The sequence below is a fragment of the Panicum virgatum genome, chromosome 4K (assembly GCF_016808335.1).
Source record: "Panicum virgatum strain AP13 chromosome 4K, P.virgatum_v5, whole genome shotgun sequence".
Lineage (NCBI taxonomy): Eukaryota > Viridiplantae > Streptophyta > Magnoliopsida > Poales > Poaceae > Panicum > Panicum virgatum.
In genome coordinates, this window is record NC_053139.1 from 46,432,054 (window position 1) to 46,453,612 (window position 21,559).

General features: G+C 46.9%; 2 protein-coding genes across 7 annotated transcripts; one reads left to right on the forward strand and one right to left on the reverse strand.

The window, feature by feature from the left end:
• The first annotated feature begins 2,078 nt into the window (after positions 1 to 2,078).
• LOC120704450 (pentatricopeptide repeat-containing protein CRP1, chloroplastic-like) lies at positions 2,079 to 9,421 on the forward strand. Of its 6 annotated transcripts, none has more exons than XM_039988843.1 (7): positions 2,088 to 3,287; positions 3,940 to 3,999; positions 4,184 to 4,336; positions 4,457 to 4,528; positions 4,746 to 4,848; positions 4,935 to 5,060; positions 8,830 to 9,421. In XM_039988843.1, the coding sequence occupies exons 1-6, from the start codon at positions 2,142 to 2,144 to the stop codon at positions 4,943 to 4,945; spliced, it is 1,545 nt and encodes a 514-aa protein (XP_039844777.1). In that variant the 5' UTR covers positions 2,088 to 2,141; the 3' UTR covers positions 4,946 to 5,060; positions 8,830 to 9,421. The 6 variants fall into 6 exon arrangements, with proteins under 6 accessions (XP_039844781.1, XP_039844777.1, XP_039844776.1 ...); XM_039988842.1 differs by having other exon boundaries at positions 8,884 to 9,421; XM_039988845.1 differs by having other exon boundaries at positions 9,062 to 9,421.
• Positions 9,422 to 9,727: 306 nt separating this feature from the next.
• On the reverse strand, positions 9,728 to 10,954 carry LOC120704451 (CREB-regulated transcription coactivator 1-like). The gene has a single exon (XM_039988848.1). The coding sequence runs from the start codon at positions 10,843 to 10,845 to the stop codon at positions 9,967 to 9,969; it is 879 nt and encodes a 292-aa protein (XP_039844782.1). The 5' UTR covers positions 10,846 to 10,954; the 3' UTR covers positions 9,728 to 9,966.
• Between the last annotated feature and the right edge of the window lie 10,605 nt (positions 10,955 to 21,559).

Sequence of the window (21,559 nt, forward strand, 5' to 3'; positions counted from 1 at the left end):
ACAAAACTAATTACAGAACTTAAGACTAATTAATCTATCATTAGCATATATTTACTGTAGCAATGTATTGTCTAATCACGAACTAATTAGGCTCAAAAGATCCGTCTCATAATTTACACTGTGAAAACCGAATTTTTTATCTACATTTAATATGCTATGCATATGTCCAAATATTGACGTGATTGATGTGTAAATTTTTTTATGGGAAACTAAACAAGGCCGATCTGTTTTCATCAAGAAGACTGGCACGTATATTATAACGCGTTTGCCAAAAAGGAGACTTTGTACAGTTGTACCGATGACTGCTACTGACTTGTATGAAGGATGCAAAGCTTCCTTTTTCATGTGACATACGCCTCTTTAATACGACGGTGAAGTTCTTTGAAATAAGATACTCCAGGAACAGAGGTACTCCTTGGTTGGTTGGTGGGAACCCGTCGTGTCATTTGGACATTTGGGGCCGGTCGTCTAGCCGACTCATCACAGTTCGCAATTGACAAGTCACGAACTTTTGTTTCCTAGCTACCCGTTTAGTTACCAAAAATTTTCACCCAAAAATTTTCACCTCCACTTTGAACACATGTATGAAGTACTAAATATAATTAAATAACAAAACTAATTACACAGTTTGGATGTACACGACGAGATGAATCTTTTGAGCCTAATTAGTGCATGATTAGCCATAAGTGCTACAGTAACCCACATGTGCTAATGATGCGGTCAAAGGCCTCAAAAGATTCGTCTCGCGGTTTCCAAGTGAGTTCTGAAATTAGTTTTTTAATTAGTGTTCGAAAAGCCCTCCCGACATCTGATCAAACATTGACGTGACACCCAAAAATTTTTGTGTTCAGGAACTAAACGCCCCAGCTAGCTGCCCCTCTGGATGCTAGGCTGCTCGCCGCAGAATGGCGTCGGCTATGCGTCATGCCGTCATCCTGAACGCGTTCCTTGATCAATCTCAATCTCGTGGTTTCGTGGATGGTTTGGAACGAACATAAAGACGAACTCAAAATAAGGTCAAAACTCAAAACCGTTGCGAGCTTCTTGCGGCCGTGGAGGATGAGGCAGTTATCTGTTTGCTCGCTGGTTTTTAGTCAGCTTTGTGTTTTCACGGTTTTTTGGGCAGCTCTCTTGGTCGTTAATTGTTACTAATTTAATAATGCCTTTTGAAGAGTAGTGTGTTTTGAGCTTTGGATCTCTCCTCCGTTGCTCTGGTTGTAATGAATTCTATTGCTTCTCCTGCAGTCTCTTAATGAAAAACGTGCTCAAATATGGTCACGGAAAGAAAATTGGCCGACGCAGGCCGATTCTTTGGTCACGGTTCGTGTCGTTCAAAATGAACCGAATCCTGCACTTGTCGTTGTTGAAGCTTGAGTCGCAGGCAGAAATTAAAGCACCGTGCTCTTGCATCCTGAAATCACCGCGCCGGCGCTGGGCCGGTGTGTTTATTTGCACGTTCAAATCATAACTAATATACCCTTCCGATTTGGGGATTTGACTGTACAAAAGCTCGATTTGACACTCCTTTTCCTGTTTCAATTTATCAGGTGTTCAGTTTGACACTAATCAGAGCTAGCCTTGCTTCTTGTGGTGACCAGATATTTTTTTTATAAAACAAAACTTCAATCAAACAGTTTGACTTTATTCATATATCCTCCATTGTTATTTATATCTCGTATTAAGTTTGTTCTAAGTCAAACTTAGCTAACTTTGACAAAATCTATAGAAAAATATAGCAACAACTATACTATTCAACATATGCCCTGTCAAAATATATTTCATGGTGGATTCAATGAAACAAATTTGATATTGTAAATGTTATTATTTCTTTCTACAAGTTTAGTCAAAGTTTGCTAAATTTTACTTAGGAAAAAACTAATATGACATATAAATAAAAACAAAGAGAGTATATCTATATGCAGAAATTCAGACAGCTCAGCTGACTAGGAGCACTTCAGAATTTCCACGGAAATCAGGCTTCACTTGGGAAGGAGACGCCGACCCAGCTAGTTAGCGTATTTTGGAAATACGTCTACAGAGTTGGTTTGCGGCTCTCGTTGCCCGGTCGGGCCACCTCCCCGCCGGCCCACCCAATTCATCCTCCGGCAAATCCCAACCACAGCGAGCGCGGGCTCCGCTCCATGGACGCCCCCCACTTGCCCGTCCGCCGCCATCTGCCACCGCCGCTCCAGCTCCCGCCCTTCTCGTCTCCGATTCTCTGGTACCGGCGCCGCGTCGCCAGCGCCGTGGCATGCTGCTGCTCCGCCGCGGCGGGGGACCAGCACCAGCACCAGGAGCGGCCGTGGGAGTCCTACGACCGCGATATCCAGTCCCACGCCGGCTCCGACCTGTCCCGCTCCCTCGGCCTCCTCGCCGACATGCAGGCGGCCGGGGCGCGCCCCAGCGCCGCGGCGTACGCGCGCCTCATCCGCGCGCTGGGCCGCGCGGGGCGCACGCTCGAGGCCGAGGCGCTCCTGCTCGAGATGCGCCGCCTCGGCCCGCGCCCGGACGCCGCGCACTACAACGCGCTCCTCGAGGGGCTGCTCGCCAGGGCGCACCTCCGCCTCGCCGACCGTCTCCTCCTCCAGATGGCCGACGACGGCGTCGCGCGGAACCGGCGCACCTACATGCTCCTGCTGGACGCGTACGCGCGCGCGGGCCGGCTCGAGGACTCGTGGTGGGTCCTGGGCGAGATGAGGCGCCGGGGCATCCGGCTCGACACCGAAGGGTACAGCATGCTGGTGCGGCTTTACCGGGACAATGGCATGTGGAAGAAGGCCACCGACCTCGTTATGGAGATGCAGGAGCTCGGGGTTGAGCTCGATGTTAAGATTTACAATGGTTTGATCGATACATTCGGCAAGTATGGCCAGTTGGCGGACGCACGCAGGGTGTTCGACAAAATGCGCGCGGAAGGGATCAAACCAAACATTTCGACTTGGAATGCTCTGATTCTATGGCATTGTCGAGTTGGGAACATGAAGCGTGCTCTGAGATTCTTCACGTCAATGCAGGAGGAAGGGATGTACCCGGACCCAAAGATATTTGTTATGATCATCAGCCGATTGGGGGAGCAGGGGAAGTGGGATGACATAAAAAGGCTGTTTGACGGCATGAAGAATCGAGGTTTCAAGGAGAGTGGCGCAGTGTATGCTGTATTGGTTGACATTTATGGGCAATATGGCCATTTCCGTGATGCACATGAGTGTATAGCTGCTCTCAAAGCTGAAAATACGCAGCTTTCGCCTCGCGTCTTTTGTGTCCTTGCCAACGCTTATGCTCAACAGGTCAGTCAAACTTGTGAACATGTATGGAATGAACTTTTACCTCACTGTATCATATTTTCCCGCTACTTTAAATTGAATATATTTGCAAATGTCTTTTCTTGCATCTTAATACTGTCTGTGAACATGTTAGTATGTTACAGTAATGCTGTAAAGTTACTCACACTTTGTTCTCTGTAAGAACAAAATGGACCATTTCTGGGTTGGGAACCATGATCTATTGCTAGATAATTTTTTTGAATGAAGATTGCTAGATAATTTGATTTGATGACCTCCCCTAACATAGATTCACAATTTTGTTCTTTATCAGAGTATTAGATGGACAGTCTTTGGGTTTGGAAATATGATATTCTGTAAATATTATCACTCACTGGATCCGACATCTACCTGTTCAATGCAATACCTGATTTAGGCTTACCGTTTTATTATTTTTAGAATACGCTAGACCGATCTTCTTTAAATAATATCACTGGATCACTGACATTTTTGTTTATCTGTTCAGTACAATACCTGATGTTACTAAATTTTAATGTAGTTGATAGCCATTGCACTGCGAAATGAAATAGTAGTACCATGGCAAACAGTGCTGTGTTGATCTAGGCAGAAATGGTATGACTATCTTTCCCCATCTGATTTAGCACTCAATCTGAACCAGGAATCTAAATGTAGTACATTTGAGATAATGAGAATCGCTCCATTTGAATTTTTGATAAGGGTAAGTAATCACAGCTTGGCTCACTGCTGTATAATCATCAACTATTTTCTGCATGTGCCTTTTCCTTAGGGAGAAAAGGTTAATTCGCCAGTAGAACATTGATATCTGTCTGTCCCTGTGCACATGTTTCAGCCTGTGTGGATAATGTGGACTGCTTACTCAAGGTTTTTTCTATCTCTTTCAGGGGTTGTGTGAACAAAGTGTAAATGTACTTCAGTTAATGGAGGAAGAAGGATTTGAGCCAAATCTTGTTATGCTGAATTTGTTAATCAACGCTTTTGGCACTGCTGGAAGGCATTTAGAGGCACTGGCTGTATTCCAGCATATCAAGGATAGTGTATGTACCTTATCCTGAAATAAGATGAAAATGAGGATTTCTTTTTGTTGAGTATTGTTTCCAGGTACTATGGCATATTGCTTTCTTCGCACTCCTGATTACTTATTCTTTTTTTCTTAGGGTATGAGCCCAGATGTTGTGACATACACTACACTTATGAAAACATTCATGAGAGCAAAGAAATTTGAAAAGGTCTGCCACTTTATCTCTGTTTTTGTTAACTTAAATAGCCATGCGTGGTAACCTGCACACAACCTCGATTTGAAATGTCTTGCTTTCAGCTTGAATATGGCCTTCAAAATTTCAGTTTTCTTGATTGGGATGTATAGTATAAATTATCTGATGCTATTGAACTTGTGAAGCATCACAACTCACAAGATTGAAATTATTCTGATCTTGGCTGGAATAGGTGTCTGAAGTTTACAAGGAAATGGAACGTGCTGGATGCACTCCAGACAGGAAAGCTCGAGAAATGTTACATGATGCCTCTGTTATATTGGAACAAAGAGGATGTGAGTATTTCATTTGCAGCTGACATGTTGGAGTTGAATGATGAATGCATTGGTTGAGTGACGATGTATGCAAAATGCTTGGACAGGTATCTATTGAAATTGGAACACTTGCTATCCTAAATGGCCCAGGTGTCAATGTTCCTAGTGTCAGGGTCACCGCCCTTAGTGCTTGCAAATGCATGGTGAAGAAATCATCTGAAAGGAAACAGAAGGTGGGTATTAGTTTTATATTATGTAAGGATCGATGGACCAAGAGGGGGGGTGAATTGGGCCTTTTTCAAATTTCTAAAACAAAATAAGGCAACCTTAACCTATGCAATGCTAGTAAGGCTCAATTCACCAACCGGCTAACTAAGCAACCTACACAAGCTATAAAGGATACAACAAGATATAAATTTAAGTAAGGTAGAGCTAAGTTATGATATCTAGGATCAAGCACATAAATAAATTGCATGAAAGTAAGTGCTTGAATATAAAAAGTTGGAAAGAGACGACCAGATTTTTTCCCGTGGTGTCGATGTGTTGGCACACACCCCTAATCCACGTTGTGACACTCACTAAGAGTCTTGTCACCTCCCATGTCACCAAGACGAGGGTGCTCACTAAGAGTCTCTGTTCACCATCCTGGCGTGGTGGAGCTCAAGCCACGTACAATCTTCCTCGGGCTCCCACAATCAACTTGGCAAGCTCCGCAAGAAGCACCTCAATCACCAAGATCGCCTAGGTGATGCCGATCACCAAGAGTAACAAGGTAGGGCCTTCAATTGAGCAAGAACCGATCACCAAGAACGGATGCACACAAGCTTTTCTTTACTCAAGTCCTTAGCCTTGCTTCTTGGATGATTGAATGATCAAATGAGTGGAATGTGAAGCTCAAGGTGGCTCTCAACAAGAGAATGAGTGTATGAGTGTTGCCTGGTGTCAAGAGACTTCAAAATGACCCATTGGAGGAGTATATATAGGCAGCTCACGTGGATAGAGCCGTTGGAGAAAAACTGCCAGAAAAGTACGCAATGCCGGTTAATCCGACGGCCCTCCAAAAGTCATCGTCGGTTTAACCGATGAATGTAAACTGCCCATTTGAAATACTAGCCGTTACAGCTCGGTCAATTTAACCGACGTATCATCGGTTTAACCGGTGAGTGTAGTTGTCCACTGATCAACTGAAAAATCAACTCTCTGGACAACTGCACCGACGCTAACTCAAATCATTCGTCGGTTTAACCGGTGAGTGTAAGCCTGAAAACCCCTGAAAAACCGACTCTCTGGACAACTGAACCGACGTTAATTTTAAACATCGTCGGTTAATCCGGTGAACACTGTGTCCAGATTTTAGCAACTGCGTTTAATCGACGTATAGAAAATTTATGTTGTCGGTTAAACCGGTGATAAGACTTTTTCTTGATTTTGCTTTTTCTAATCTGAGTCTTGAATGAAATCCAAATATTCTTGAGATATGAACTGAATAGCACTTGTTTGAGCTTCCAAGAACCTGAGTGACCAATGTGTGCATCCATTTTTGATTGATCATGTCCATGCTCAAGTTACTTGGCCTTAACCCTTCTTAATAATGCGACCTCTACAAAACTATAAAACCTATACTAACCTAAGTGTCCTTCTCAATCTTGCGACACTTAGGACTAGAAAGATCCTTAGTCTTGTTATATACTTGAGTTGAATATCGAGATCGCCTTTTTGAATAATGAAATTTAGGGGCCTCTTTAACATATGATCCAATGAGCGATAAGATTTCATTAAGCTGCACAAACTCATTAGTCACAATAATGGTTGTCATTAATCACCGAAACATACCTTGAGGGCCTAGATGCTTTCAATCTCCCTCTTTTTGGTGATTGATGACAACACAAATAATCACTTAAACGAGTAAAGCAAGAAAGGTTAACGCGCGAAAAGAAAAGCATCCATAGACATGTCATAAAGAGCAACACGCACAAGAGTCAAATATACATGTCCATGAACCAAAAACCAATGAAGATACACCAATCAAGTCCTGGCATCTACGAGCACTCTGCTAGCTCTACCCTCCCCCTGACTCCAACTCCTCTGTGACTCCCCCTAACTCTCTCCCCCTTTGGCATCAAAGCACCAAAAAGTCGAGCTACGGATCCTGCTGTCGCGGCACGGCGAGGAAGCGGTCCAGGTCGTCGTCGTCGTCGGACGGAGAACCCTCGGTGACGGACGGGAGCTGCGGGTCCGAGCTGACTGGAGGTGTGGCTGTCGTGGAGGCTCTCGTGCTGGCACTGCTTGGGAGAGGATCCGTAGAAGTCGTAATCGAGTCAGCAGAAGAGGTGTCAGCATCTGAAGACGTGACTGCTGAGGCTGCTGGCTGCGTCAATTGTGGAAGTAGGGACTCCTCTCCTCCTCCTCCCCCTGAAGGTAGTGCCTGTGGTACGATGGGGAGGGCGACTGACTGAACCGCTGACGGTGAGTTTTGAAAAAGCGTAGTTGCTGGCAGTGGCGAGAAGATCTGACGACTGGTAGACCCAAGAAGTGCGGACAACGAGAATGTGGTCTCCGGTGTCGTCGAAGAAGCTGGAGCTGCAGTAGAGGCTGGAACTGGAGTGACTGTACGTGTAGGTGCTCCCATACCTTGAAGACCTGGCTGCTGTGGGGTTAGTCCGGAGTGAGAGTATAGCTGTGTGATCATGCCGAACATAGCTATCATGCCTTGCTGCATCTGCTGAAACTGAGCGTCTGTCCTCTGAGTAACTCTGTCAAGTAGGCCGACAAACCGCTCCTCAGATGCAGCGTGCTCTAAAGCAGCCTCCCTCTGGATGGCAGTGAGCCGGGCCTCTGTCGCGAGCCGATCCTCTCTCTGCTGACTGACTAGCTGCTGGAGTAGAGAGGTGAGCTCGAACGGCTGAGTCACTTGAGATATGAACTGAATAGCACTTGTTTGAGCTTCCAAGAACCTGAGTGACCAATGTGTGCATCCATTTTTGATTGACCATGTCCATGCTCAAGTTACTTGGCCTTACCCTCTTAATAGTGCGACCTCTACAAAACTATAAAACCTATACTAACCTAAGTGTCATTCTCAACCTTGCGACACTTAGGACTAGAAAGATCATTAGTCTTGTTATATACTTGAGTTGAATACCGAGATCGCCTTTTTAAATAATGAAATTTAGGGGCCTTTTAACATATGATCCAATGAGCGATAAGATTTCATTAAGCTGCACAAACTCATTAGTCACAATAATGGTTGTCATTAATCACCGAAACATACCTTGAGGGCCTAGATGCTTTCATATTACTCCCTCCGTCCCGGAAAGACCGTTCGTTTAGCCTTCAAATTTTGTCCCACAAAGATTGTTCATCTAGATTATAGTAAAGTCCATCTAATTAAAGTAATATCAAATATCAAGAAAGAATTGCATTGGGAAGAGCATGGAGTCAATCAAATGTTTAAGTAGATGTTACTTTTCTGGTTCCAATACATTTGCATTTATTGAGACTCTAAAGAACCAAATAAACAGCACGGTCTTCAATCACAACTGCTATAGTTAATTAGGGGTAACATGGTCATTTTCTAGTACTAGTAACATGTCTGAAAATTTCTAAACGAATGGTCTTTCCGGGACGGAGGAGTACACCTTAATTTATATGCTATCTTTCTCTAGTTCTCCTATTCCAATGACACTACAAGATGGATTATCTCTTTGCATAAGTTATTCCAAGTAGATAATTTAGTTAGTGTTATCAGTTTTATCTACTCTGATAATCCAACAAAATTGTAAATGTTGTTCCAAGTAACTAATCCACCAAGTAGGCATTTTATTTTGTATTATCAGTTTTATCTACTGCTGATTTGGTGAAAAGAATATCTGGAAAAAACATTCATTAGACTATGGAAGTTTGGTGGCCATCAACTTCTATGGTGTCACTATGTACATGTAAATGTTGCCTTATCATATGACCATGTCCATGACCTGAAACCTCTCCATTTCAACTTTGAAGGCATACTTGATTTACTTTCAACATATCAGCTAATCCTTTGATCGCACTTGATAGAAAGTTCCCATTCATCAAGATGATCGCTCATTGGTATTTTTCTCCTATGCTGGGAAATAATGTGCCTGCAAAGAGTGGGAGGATCACAGCATAACTCTCGTGTCCAAAACTTCGAAATATTTATGTTGCACAGAGAGGTGAAAAAGGTCTGGGTTTACTGATGCTGATTTGCACTTAGGTGGCCAATCAGGATTACTGGTATGCTTTAAACTTGAGTGCAAATGTCAATCAGGGTTGATGGTCAAAGTAACCCTATCAGGCATAAATAAAGGAGGAATCAGAAAGCGAGAGTCATGAATAATGAGAAGGATATAGACAACTATGGGAATGAATTGATATTGTGGAAGTTCCTTATGTTGCTTTCATTCTGAGTCATATCTTAGGAACTGGTGCGACAAATAAATGTAGAAAAATATTAGGTGTGCTGATTATTGACTTTGTGACTAGATTCAGCTAACTACAGGGTTAGCTTATGTAATCAGCCATCATGTGGTTTCCAGCCAACTATATTTTCATTAATTAAAATACTTTTCATTTCTCTCTTTTCTCTGCAATACTATGCTGCTTAAATTCTGCTTTATGGTAATTGACTGCAAATTAAAAGCAGGATCAATCAATTAGGATTCAGGCATCACTATTTAAGAATTTATTTGTCTAAACATTTGATGCACAACAAATATTAGATTTGCTAACAGTTGATACTATTTTCTTTCCCTAATTAACTTTTGCACCCAATAGTGCCCTGTCATTATTGAATTTATTTAGACGCTTCATGGTGCATGGACAATGGTTTTTACATTTAAACAGAATTAAAAAAAGAGAGGAAAGAACAGATGAGCAGACATTTTGACAATAGAAGGTTTCTCATCATTCTTCTATTACTCATGGCCTCCTTACATACTGATTTCATTTTACATCTTTCTTCATCTAAAAACATAAAGAAAAAACAGCATATTTTCATTTTCTCTGGAACCTCAAGTCTTATGCTAGCTCTGCTCCAAAGTAACGGTAAGCATTTGATGGATTTGCGATCAATGCAGTGGAACTACTGATAAAGAAGACAGGCAAGGCGACGGCTTTTGGTTACTTGAGCTCCTCATCGTCTTCGCAGTCACTGAGCAAGTCGTCAATGGCCGCGGTATGAGTCATGCGCGCCGACGCTTGCTTGACCCAGCTTGCCATCTTGGCGGTCTCCCTGCTGACCTTCACCTGCTCCTCGAGCGCCTTCTTGAGCTTGTGCTGCTGCTTCTTGAGCTCGGTGACCATCCTCCTGTTCTCGTCGCCCCACTCGCCGGAGTCGATGCCGAGAACGTCGCCGTCCCCTGACCCATGGGCCTTCTTGCCCTTGGTCGGCGTCCTCTGCAGGGGCTTCCTGGGGGAGAAGCCGAAGCAGCACGCCTGGCGCGGCGGCGGCGGCGAGCGAGAGCCGTCGTCGTCCCGGCCCCTGTTCCGCTCCCGCAGCGTCCGCCGGCCCAGCCCACCTGATCCGAATAGCTTCTTCAGGTCCTCGTCGTCGTCGTGAACCGCGGGGACGATGGCTGGAGGGCGCAGCTGCGGCGGCGGCGAGGAGTCGCCCTTCTTGTCGGCCGCCTCCGCCGCGGCCGCGCCTCCCGGTGGCCGCTCGCCTTGGACCGCGGGCCTCGGTGGATGCTCTTCTTGGGCCGCCGGGGTGGGTGCGGGCTGCTGGTGAGGCGCAGGGCTCAGCCGCGGCGGGTCGGGCACGGGCAGGGTGGGGTGCGGCGCGGTGGCGCTGCGGCCGAGGGTCTTGACGGGCGCGGCCGGGCCGGCGGGGAGGGACTTGAGCTTGCGGAATCGGGACTCGAGGCTGGACGGGAGGGCGGAGTCGTCGGCGAGGTGGGCGGTGTTGAGCTTAGCGATCTGCTCGAGCGCGATCAGGTCGGCCGCCTCGGCGAGGATGGCGTCCACGGCCGACATCTTGCCGCCGCCAGCCGAGTACGCCATGGCGGAGCGGCGGCGCCGGGCACCGGGATGAGAGGGGAGGGGGAAAGAGAGTGAGCTAGTGTGAAGGGGCTGGCTGGGACTGGGAGAGCGAGGGGAGCGGGGGGTGCGGCCGTGCGGGGGGCACCGTTTCTCTTCTTGCCACGTCCGGCGCGTGTTGGCGAAGCCTGGCCTGGTGGGTCCGGGAGGGCCAGCGTCGGATGCCTGCGCTGCGCTTTTGACCGTTGCGGCCGCCTGGACGCGCGTGAAAAGCCGAACGGTGCCCCCGGTCGGCCAGGCCGGGGGCGCCCCGCGGCTTCTCCGGCGGCTGACGGCGGGCGTAGAACAGGTCTAGAGTAGGTTGGTTCGGCGGCGCGGGCGGCCGTGACGCGAGCCCGGTCACCGTGAACCCTCGCCGATAGAGATGGATGCTATAGAAGCAGATTCGAATATCTCATATATATCCATCTTCCGGTCTCCTTCCAATTTCAATCCTCTAAAAGATCTATTAAGATGGAAGCGGATCGAATACGTGTGGAAACGAATTTGTGTGGAAACGAATTTAGATATCTCTATTTATTTTTCTGCTTCCTTTTCGTTTCCATCCCATACTCACCTGCTTCGTGTACGTGAGCCGTGAGCGTAGGCACGATCGACGACGGGGACACGGATCGGTGATGGGATCACACGCCGATTCCGATTCGGTCTTCATTTCACCGTGAATGGTGCCGGCTGGAAAGCACTGGATCATTCATCCATTCCGTTCCGCCAGGGGGGCTGGGCATTTGAGCATGGCACTAGTTTTTGAGCATGGCAGTAGTGTCCAGTGTGATTGGCGTCCTGTCCTTGTGTGGCGTTTTGACGGTTGCGCAAGGCCGCAAGGGGTAGTTTCTTGATGGAGAAAGCGTGGCATGCCGGATGGCTCTTCGATCGATCCGGTCATCCAAGTCGCAACCAGGATTCCGCCTAAGGGCAAATACAATAGTGCAGACAGCTGCTGTCTTTTTACTATAAACAGACAGCTTGTACAATAAATTGTCTGTTTGACTGTCCGCAGGGTGATTAATTTATCCTTTGACACATAAACTCATGATGATCTAATGCATAATTGATTTTTATAGCTACTCTGTTGCATACGTAAGAGAAATTAGAGTACATTCAAATGGGACCCGCACTTGCTTCTTCTTCTCCAAATCTAATCTTCCGCAAGCTCATCTCCCAATCTCTCTGCTCAATCCAAGCACAACACGAGCATCTTCTCCCCTCTAGCTCATCCAAGCAAGCAGCACGGCCGGCGGGTGCCTCACATCCCTGCATCATCCACCTTCGTGATGCGGTCTGCAGCTAACGGTGAGCACGAGTCTACGAGAGGAAGAGGACAGGACTCCGCAAGCAAGTCATGGCCGACTGGCCTCCGCAAGCAAGCCATGCCAGAGCATGCGCGCAGTGTTGCCTCCAAGGGGAAAATCCCCCAGACACGAGTGGCTGCGCGCATAAGATCCATGCTGCCGTCGACCTTCGAGAGCCAGTTGTACAACACGCGCTGGACTCATCGCCTCGCATCGGACCATGCGCCGATGCAGTAGACGAACGAGACGCCGGGTTGGTCGTAGTCACGGGCTAGGGGGCTTCATGCAAAATTGCCGTGCATGTCGACGGGTGTGGACAGCCCGTTGTACATGCCCTAAATCACCCGCGTACATGGTAGTCTTTTTTTTTTCTTTTTTTTTTTGAAACAATGGTAGGCTGTTATGGAATTGCATCCGGTATTGGGTTGGGTACGACATTTATCGTCTTCTGGGCAGTCGAAGGTCAGGTACTGCCGGAGTGATAAATGGAGCTTGAAGTCCCATAACACTTTCTAATAATGGGCCTTGCACGATGAGAGTGTTTCTGTCACACCCCACAAAAAAAAAGGGAAAAAGAAAATGAAAATCCCCGCCGGGCCCACCTGTAAGCCGCCTCCTCTCTCCCTCTCTCTGTTTCCAGCGCGCCGCCCGCACGCGTCGCCCGCCGGCGTCCATCCTCGGCTTCCGCGCCACGTGCCGGCCATCGTCGTGAGCCGTGCCGCCCTTTCACTCTCTCCTCACCCTTCTCCTTATCCGCCCCCGGCCCGTTCCCGTTCCCCGCCTCAAACCCTAGCCCCCCCCCTCCATTGCCGCGCCGCCCGAGCTCCCGTCGCCGCCGCGATTCGCTGTCTCCGGTGAGCATCGTCTCAATTCGTCGCGTAGGAAGCTTCCTCGCGTCGTCCTCCTCCGATTCCGGCGCTAACCCGGCCTTTTCTCCCTCCCTGCAGAGCCGGCGACGAGCGCCTCCGCCCGCCGCCGCCTCTGTTCGTCGCGCCGCCGGTCCGTCACCGCTCCTGGTCCGCGTCACCGCCGGTGAGGCTCGCCTCCATCCCCTCCGCGCCGTGCGCGCCTTCCCCGGCCCGCTCTGGCCCTGCTTCGCCGTCCCGCCTCGCGCCGCCGCCGCCGTCGCCGCGCTCCCGGGCGGGTCAAGGCCGCTGGCCTTGCCTTGACCCGGCCTGGTGGGCAGCTGGCCCGTGGGCCCCGCCTGTCAGCGCCTGGGCTGGCCGGCTGGGGTGTTCCTAGCAATTTTAGTTAGGTTTTCTTTAGGATTATTTGTGCTGCAATCTTGCAAAATCTCTAGAAATTCTTGTGTAGCTCCAAAAATTGTGAAACTTGTTTTGTTGGATTCCTCTAGCTGAGATGTACTTAGGAAAAATATTGTTTTGCATGTTACTTTGTTGTAGATTTATCTATAGTTTTATCTTGCAAAAGTGAGTTTATTGCTTAGTTATTTGTGTGCTGCTCGAAAAATGTCAAACCAAATTTTGTTAGACTCCTTGTTAGGTGTAGTTTTCAGTGGTGCACCTTGTTTACTTGGTTCATTGCTGTGTATCAAAGTTTAGTTTGTTTTCCTATACTTTGTCTGAAAATGGTTTAATATAGAACTTTGTGCAGGAAAGTGATAAAATGGCAAAACCAATTTTGTTAGCCTTGTGTTGCTGCCTAGTTTCAAAGATAATTTTCTTAGATTTGTTTAGTTTAGTTTACATGTCTTTCCTGATTTATCTTGTTTTGATTAGCTGAAAATTGTTCTATTTATGGTTATTTTTAGGAAAATGCTTTTGCTGCAAAACCAATTTTCATGAGTTCTTTGCATTGTCCTCTGCATGCTCATTTATTTTCATGATTTATGCATGTGGTTAAGTTCGTTTCTTTAATTCATGCATTGCATTCATGCCTTTTAGTGACCGGACCGTCGGAGAACGAACCCGTGGAACCCGCCGAGCCCGTGGAGCCCGAACCCGGAGTCCCGTTCGTGGTCGAGTCGGAAGTTAACCCAGGCAAGCAGCTAAGCATACTCCTTGCACCTATTTAATCTGATTTAGTTAGCTATCTCACCGGGTAATGTTGGGTTATATAATATGTATGTATTGCATGCTTGTACCTACTTTGATGCATTCTCCTGCCTTGATTCGTTTATCCATATCCTTGGCACTAGTTAGATAGTTAATAACTTAATCTGACTGGATGCTTAGTCCTGCTTAGAATACTTATCGTGCTTGCTAGAAAGGAATGGATTGGAGTATCACACTTACCTGTTTATCCTTGATCGCACTTGAGCCGGGGCTAGTATAAGTTGGTAGTATCGAGATTCGAGCGGAATGTTAGGGCCTAGAGAATGAAGTCACATGGGCATAGTCCGCTTGGATCGATTAAGGACCGAGTGGACGACGTCGGTTTTGAGCACCTTTCCGTGCTACCACATATCCAATATAATGGAACGGATAAGCCAATTACCTTCTTTGACTTGCTCATTGATGTGCAGTCCTAGCTACGTGGCTACAGGCTATGCAGAGAGGCTTAGTGTGTCCCCAGGTGGACTTATGTGTAGGAAAGTTTAGAGATGTCCCTGGTGGAACTAAGTCTCTACTCGTAAGCTAGGTGTGAGGTTCAATGATCGAGCCATGTTGGGAACGGTTGACGTGAGTATCCCCTTGCCCGGCGTGATCGGTTGGGTGAGTCGTATGGTCCTCGCGTCGTGTGGGTAAAGTAGTACACCCTTGCAAGGTTAAATCAATTCGAATTGCCGCGCTCTCGGTTATGAGCACGCTCTTTAACCCATGAACTCCTCATAGATTATCGTTTATGTTGAGAATGGTTCATGTTTTAGCTATGAACAGTTATAGTTTATTTTACTCTCTTAATCAACTAAAATTGTTTGGGGTTGGGCAAGATTAATTAATTCTGCTAGGTGGTAGTGTAAAGAGCTCATGCTTATGCAATAATTACTTAACTTAAAGCTTTTCCTTGAGCCTTTGCATGATCCTTGTTTATTTAATCGCGTAAGTCTTGCGGAGTACCTTTTGTACTCAGGGTGCTTTCTAAACCTAGTTGCAGGTGAGCCAGAAGTGGTGTTCGGCCATTTCTACCCCGCTGATCCTAATGCGGGGGAAGAGTAGGCTGTTGCTGCTGTGGTGATGTCCTTGAGCAAGGCATCATCATCTTAAGTAGGTTTTATCGTAGCTGAGCTTCGGGAGAGCATGTATTTTCAATAAGCTCTAAATCTCTGTTTAATATGACTCGCGTGAGCCCAAGGCTTGTAAAGTGAAGCTTTAAACCCACCTATATTGAACTTGTAATATTAAGTCTCGAACTCTGGTTTTATATAACTGCTCTTTGTGGATTGTTGGCTATGTATTCGATTGTATACGGTATGTGCATATGCTGATTCTGGGCGTATGTTGGAGCACATACCGGGACTACCGGATTTGGTATTATTTTGAATGAATGACGTGTCGGTTATTCGTGTCTCTAGATGTGGGATAACACGTGGCACGCTCTACGGCAAGCACGTGTTAACTCTCATCTGGGTGATAATGACCGGCGGTTCGTTTAAAATAGTATCAAATTGGGCGGTTCTCACAACGGGTATCAGAGCTGAGTTTCCATGAAGTGAACCTAAAATTGGCTTAGTGGGTTGAGAGTCAAATAAAATTTGATCACTTGCACTAATGTTTACTTTTGCTAAAACTTTGAACTTAAGGCTGGTTGCTACCTTTCTTTCTTGGTCTTAGAGCTATTTCTTCCTTACTGCTTCACTTGTTTAATTAAGATATGCTTAACCTCTCTTGTCTGCATGAGTAGCGGTAGCGTAGGAAAACCCTTTCACCTGCTGGAAACCTTTTGAGCCTTTTTACCGGAGTTGAGAAGGTGGGAATCACCCATTGTCCTGAGCGCTAGTAGGTGGGTTGTAGCGCTGTTGGACAATGCGGTTGTTGCGGATCGTAAGTGAGTGTTAGAACGTTATGGCGTGCTCACGCTGTGAGGAGACGTCATGTTGCATTCATACCTCGCATGCATGCATATTTTCTTGTGGTTTTCAAACCTGCATCTAACTAATCTAGTGTGTCGTGGTCTAGTTTTCGCTGATCTCGTTCTTGCTAATCTTAGTGGACCAAATCTGCTCTATCTCTTAGAGTTGCTATTCCGGTGTTGATCATGTGTTAGATTTTTATCTACACATTGTCTTTCCACCCTGCCTTTGTGTATCATCCTCTATCTTTCATTCCTGACCGCTAACCGTTTTGTTTATTAGCAGGATGGTGTTGCGTTCGGGAAATGAAAGGGATGGTGCCAGTGGTTCGGGTGGTAATAACCACCGCAACAACGAGGATCCCCTTCCTAATCCTCCAGTTCACCCAAACCTCGCGGACGTCCTGGCCCGACAAACTGAACTCATGGCACACCTAGTCAACCAGTTGGGCAATCCCGGCAATAATGGTCTAAGAGCTGAGCCTCAAGTGAACAGGTTCGGAGATTTCTTCCGCACCAACCCGCCTATCTTCCGTGGCTCCAAAGATCCTCTGGATGCCGATTTCTGGCTCAATGTGATTGAAGAGAAGCTTGATCTTATAGAGTGTGAGCCCCATGAGAAGGTTCTCTTTGTTGCTCATCAACTTCATGATGCCCCTGGGGCTTGGTGGCGGAACTTCAAGGCATCTCACCCTGCCAACTACCGCTTCACATGGGAGGAGTTCCGCACAGCTTTTCGCTCCTTCCATATTCCCAAGGGTATCATGGACATCAAGAAGAAGGAGTTTCTGAATCTTACTCAAGGAGGTCGTGATGTGATGGCCTATGTCAATGCCTTCAACACTCTCTCCCAATATGCACCTGAAGAAGTGGCCACCGATGACAAGAAGCAAGAACGCCTGTACGATGGGCTCTCTGCAGAGTTGCAAGACAAGCTCTCTACTACCAAGTTTGAAGACTTCAATGACTTGGTGAATATTGCCATTAGAGCCGAGCACAAGATGAAGAATCTGGAAGCAAAGAACAAGCGTCCTGCTCCTACCTCAGCAGGCGGTAGCTCCTCGCGTCCACGTCTGGGGCCTTCTCCTTTTCCACCTCGGGCGCCGGGTGCTCAAGCTCCACGTCCTATGTGGATTGTGCGTCACCCTCAACCTCCTCAAGGACAAGCTCCTAGGCCGGTTAGTGCTTATTGGAACAACCCAGGTGTGACCGCAAAGGGTCCGTGCTTCAATTGTGGTGGCTTAGGCCACATCTCTAGGGACTGCCCCTCTCCGAGGCGTGGTGGTGCCTTCAATGCACCTAGGCCCAATACTCCTCTGCCTCAAGCACAGCGTCAAGAAGCTAAGCCACAACAAGCTCCTAAACGTGGCCGTCTCAACTACACCACCGCTGAAGAAATTCCGGAGAATGCTGAAGTACTCATGGGTACGCTCCTAATCAACTCTCACCCTGCAAGTGTTCTTTTCGATTCTGGAGCAACTTTTTCATTCATAAGCAAGAAATTTATGCTGCATAGTAAGCTTGAGATTCAAAACCTACAAGTGCCATACCATATAGAATCACCGGGTGGGAAAATCATTGCCAGACACTTTGCCAGTGAGGTTCCGATTCTCATTGGGGGAGTTACTTTTCGAGCCAATTTTCTCATTCTAGACAAGCTGGAGTTAGATGTGATTCTTGGGATGAATTGGTTGAGTAAGCATGACGGAGTTATTAAATGTGGGCCCCGCACCGTTGATCTTTTGCACCCTTCTAGGAGTAGAGTTGTACTGTCCCTTGCCAAGGTGGAATCTTGTTTATATGCCTTGGCGGGTACCAAAACCACGGCGTTGGAAGATATTCCCGTGGTTTGTGAGTATCCGGATGTCTTCCCAGAAGAATTACCGGGTATGCCTCCTGATCGTGAGGTGGAGTTCGTCATAGAGCTCAAGCCCGGAACTGCTCCTATCTCTAGACAGCCTTACCGAATGCCTCCCCATGAGTTGAAAGAATTGAAGAAACAACTCAAGACTTTATTGGACAAGGGTTTCATTCGTCCGAGCTCCTCTCCTTGGGGATGCCCGGCTCTTTTTGTGAAGAAGAAAGATGATAGTTTACGGTTGTGTGTTGATTACCGTCCGTTAAACGAAGTCACTGTCAAGAACAAATATCCTCTTCCACGGATTGATATATTGTTTGATCAACTCTTTGGAGCTCGTTATTTTTCTAAGATTGATTTAAGGTTGGGTTATCATCAAATCAAGATTCGAATTGAAGACATTCCGAAAACGGCTTTCTCTACTAGATACGGTCTCTATGAATTCACTGTCATGTCTTTCGGCCTCACCAATGCACCGGCTTATTTCATGTATCTGATGAATAGCATCTTCATGGAGGAACTTGATGTCTTTGTGATCATCTTCATCGATGATATTCTCATTTATTCCAAGACCAAAGAAGATCATGCTCGTCATATTCATATTGTCCTCCAAAAGCTTAGGGAGCATCGTCTTTATGCCAAACTTAGCAAATGTGAGTTTTGGCTTGAAGAAGTATCTTTTCTTGGTCATGTCCTCTCCAAGGATGGTATTGCTGTAGATCCTAGTAAGGTGCAAGATGTTCTGGATTGGAAGCAACCACAGAATGTCCATGAGGTTCGGAGTTTTCTCGGACTTGCGGGATATTACCGCCGGTTCATAGAGAACTTTTCAAAAATTGCGAAGCCTATGACCGAGTTACTGAAGAATGGGGTCAAGTTTGAGTGGTCCCCAGCCTGTGAAGAAGCCTTTCAAACCTTTAAGGATCGCCTCACTACTGCTCCAGTTCTTGCTCAGCCAGATATTTCCAAGAGTTTCGATGTTTATTGCGATGCTTCTCGCATCGGTCTTGGTTGTGTTCTTATGCAAGAAGGCCGAGTAGTGGCCTATGCTTCTCGTCAACTCAAACGGCATGAAGAAAATTATCCTACCCACGATTTAGAGCTTGCGGCTGTTGTCCATGCTCTAAAGATATGGCGTCATTATCTGCTCGGTAATCATTGCAACATCTATACTGATCACAAGAGCCTCAAGTATATTTTTACTCAATCTGATCTCAATATGAGGCAACGTCGATGGCTTGAGTTAATCAAGGATTATGACATTGAAGTGCACTATCATCCCGGTAAGGCGAATGTCGTCGCCGATGCATTGAGTCGGAAGGCTCAATGTAACTGCTTGACCATAACTTCTCCTGTGCATACTCTCTGTGATGATCTCCGGAAACTCAGAATTTCTATGGTCAAAGAAGGTTATCTTGCTACTCTTACAGTCAGATCTGATCTTTATGATCAAATTAAGGAAATCCAAAAGAACAATAAGGGTATGGCTCGAATTCGGGAGTTAATGAATGAGGGCAAAGCTCGGTGTTTCTCTACGGATGATCAAGGGGTTCTATTCTTTGGGAAGCGAATTGTGGTGCCAAAGGATCATAACCTCAGGCGAATTATTCTTGATGAAGCCCACAGTTCTCAATTTTCCATTCACCCAGGTAGTACAAAAATATATCAAGATCTCAAGCAAAGATTTTGGTGGACTCGCATGAAGCGAGAAATTGCTCGGTACGTCTCTGAGTGCGATGTTTGCCAAAGGGTTAAAGCCGAGCATCTTAAACCAGCCGGTACCCTTCAGCCCTTGCCTATCCCATCATGGAAGTGGGAAGAAATTGGAATGGATTTCATCACTGGATTACCCAAGTCTTCTCAAGGGTATGATTCTATATGGGTAATTGTGGATCGATTGACGAAGTCGGCTCATTTTCTTCCAGTGAAGACTACTTATCTTGTCAAGCAATATGCGGAGTTGTACCTTACCCGCATCGTTTGTCTTCATGGTGTTCCCAAGAAAATTATTTCTGATCGTGGTCCTCAGTTTGTTGCCCACTTTTGGAGAAGTCTTCATGAAGCCATGGGAACTGACCTCACCTACAGTACTGCTTATCATCCTCAAACTGACGGTCAAGCCGAGAGAGTCAATCAAGTCTTAGAAGACATGCTGCGAGCCTGTGCTCTAATCTATGAGAAGAAATGGGTTACTTGCTTGCCGTTCGCAGAATTCTCTTATAACAATAGTTATCAAGCAAGTATCAAAATGTCACCGTTTGAAGCTCTCTATGGAAGACGGTGCAGAACTCCGATCAACTGATCCGAATCGGGAGAAAGGCCTTTTTATGGTCCAGACTTGGTAAAAGATGCTGAGGATCAAGTCAGAATTATCCGTGAGAATCTTCGCATTGCTCAATCTCGTCAGAAAACTTATGCTGATCGTCGTCGCCGAGAACTCCATCTCAAGATTGGTGATTATGTCTATCTCAAGGTTTCTCCATTTAAGGGCACTCGCCGTTTCCAAGTCAGAGGAAAATTAGCGCCACGCTATGTCGGACCTTTTCGAATCATCAAGAAAGTTGGAGCAGTGGCTTATCAATTGGAACTTCCTCAATCACTCTCCGCAGTGCACAATGTCTTTCATATCTCTCAGTTGAAGCAGTGCCATCGTGTTCCAGCTGACGCCGTCGACCTTGAGTCACTTGATCTTCAACCAGGTCTTACCTACGAAGAACACCCAATTGCCATTCTTGATCGAGATGAAAGAAAGGTGAAGCGTAGCATGGTGAAGTTTGTAAAGGTTCAATGGAGCAATCATTCCGAAGATGAAGCCACTTGGGAGCGTGAGGATCGGTTACGTCAAGAATATCCGGAATTCTTTTCTGATGAGTAAGTTTTCTCTCAATCACCCCCACCTTCTTGATGAAGTTCATAGTTCTAGATGTTATATATGTGTACACAGTCACCATCAAAAAAAAAAACCCTAGGAATGTCTCACACCACATCATCCTTGCCTTGGTGCATCATCTCTTAGATGTTTACCTTGTCTAGGTGAATATGGCCTCAACCTAGTCCGAGTTTTATCCTTTCCCTTTTGTCTACCTAAATCTCGGGACGAGATTTTCTTAAGGGGGGGAGATTGTCACACCCCAGAAAAAAAAAGGGAAAAAGAAAATGAAAATCCCCGCCGGGCCCACCTGTAAGCCGCCTCCTCTCTCCCTCTCTCTGTTTCCAGCGCGCCGCCCGCACGCGTCGCCCGCCGGCGTCCATCCTCGGCTTCCGCGCCACGTGCCGGCCATCGTCGTGAGCCGTGCCGCCCTTTCACTCTCTCCTCACCCTTCTCCTTATCCGCCCCCGGCCTGTTCCCGTTCCCCGCCTCAAACCCTAGCCCCCCCCTCCATTGCCGCGCCGCCCGAGCTCCCGTCGCCGCCGCGATTCGCTGTCTCCGGTGAGCATCGTCTCAATTCGTCGCGTAGGAAGCTTCCTCGCGTCGTCCTCCTCCGATTCCGGCGCTAACCCGGCCTTTTCTCCCTCCCTGCAGAGCCGGCGACGAGCGCCTCCGCCCGCCGCCGCCTCT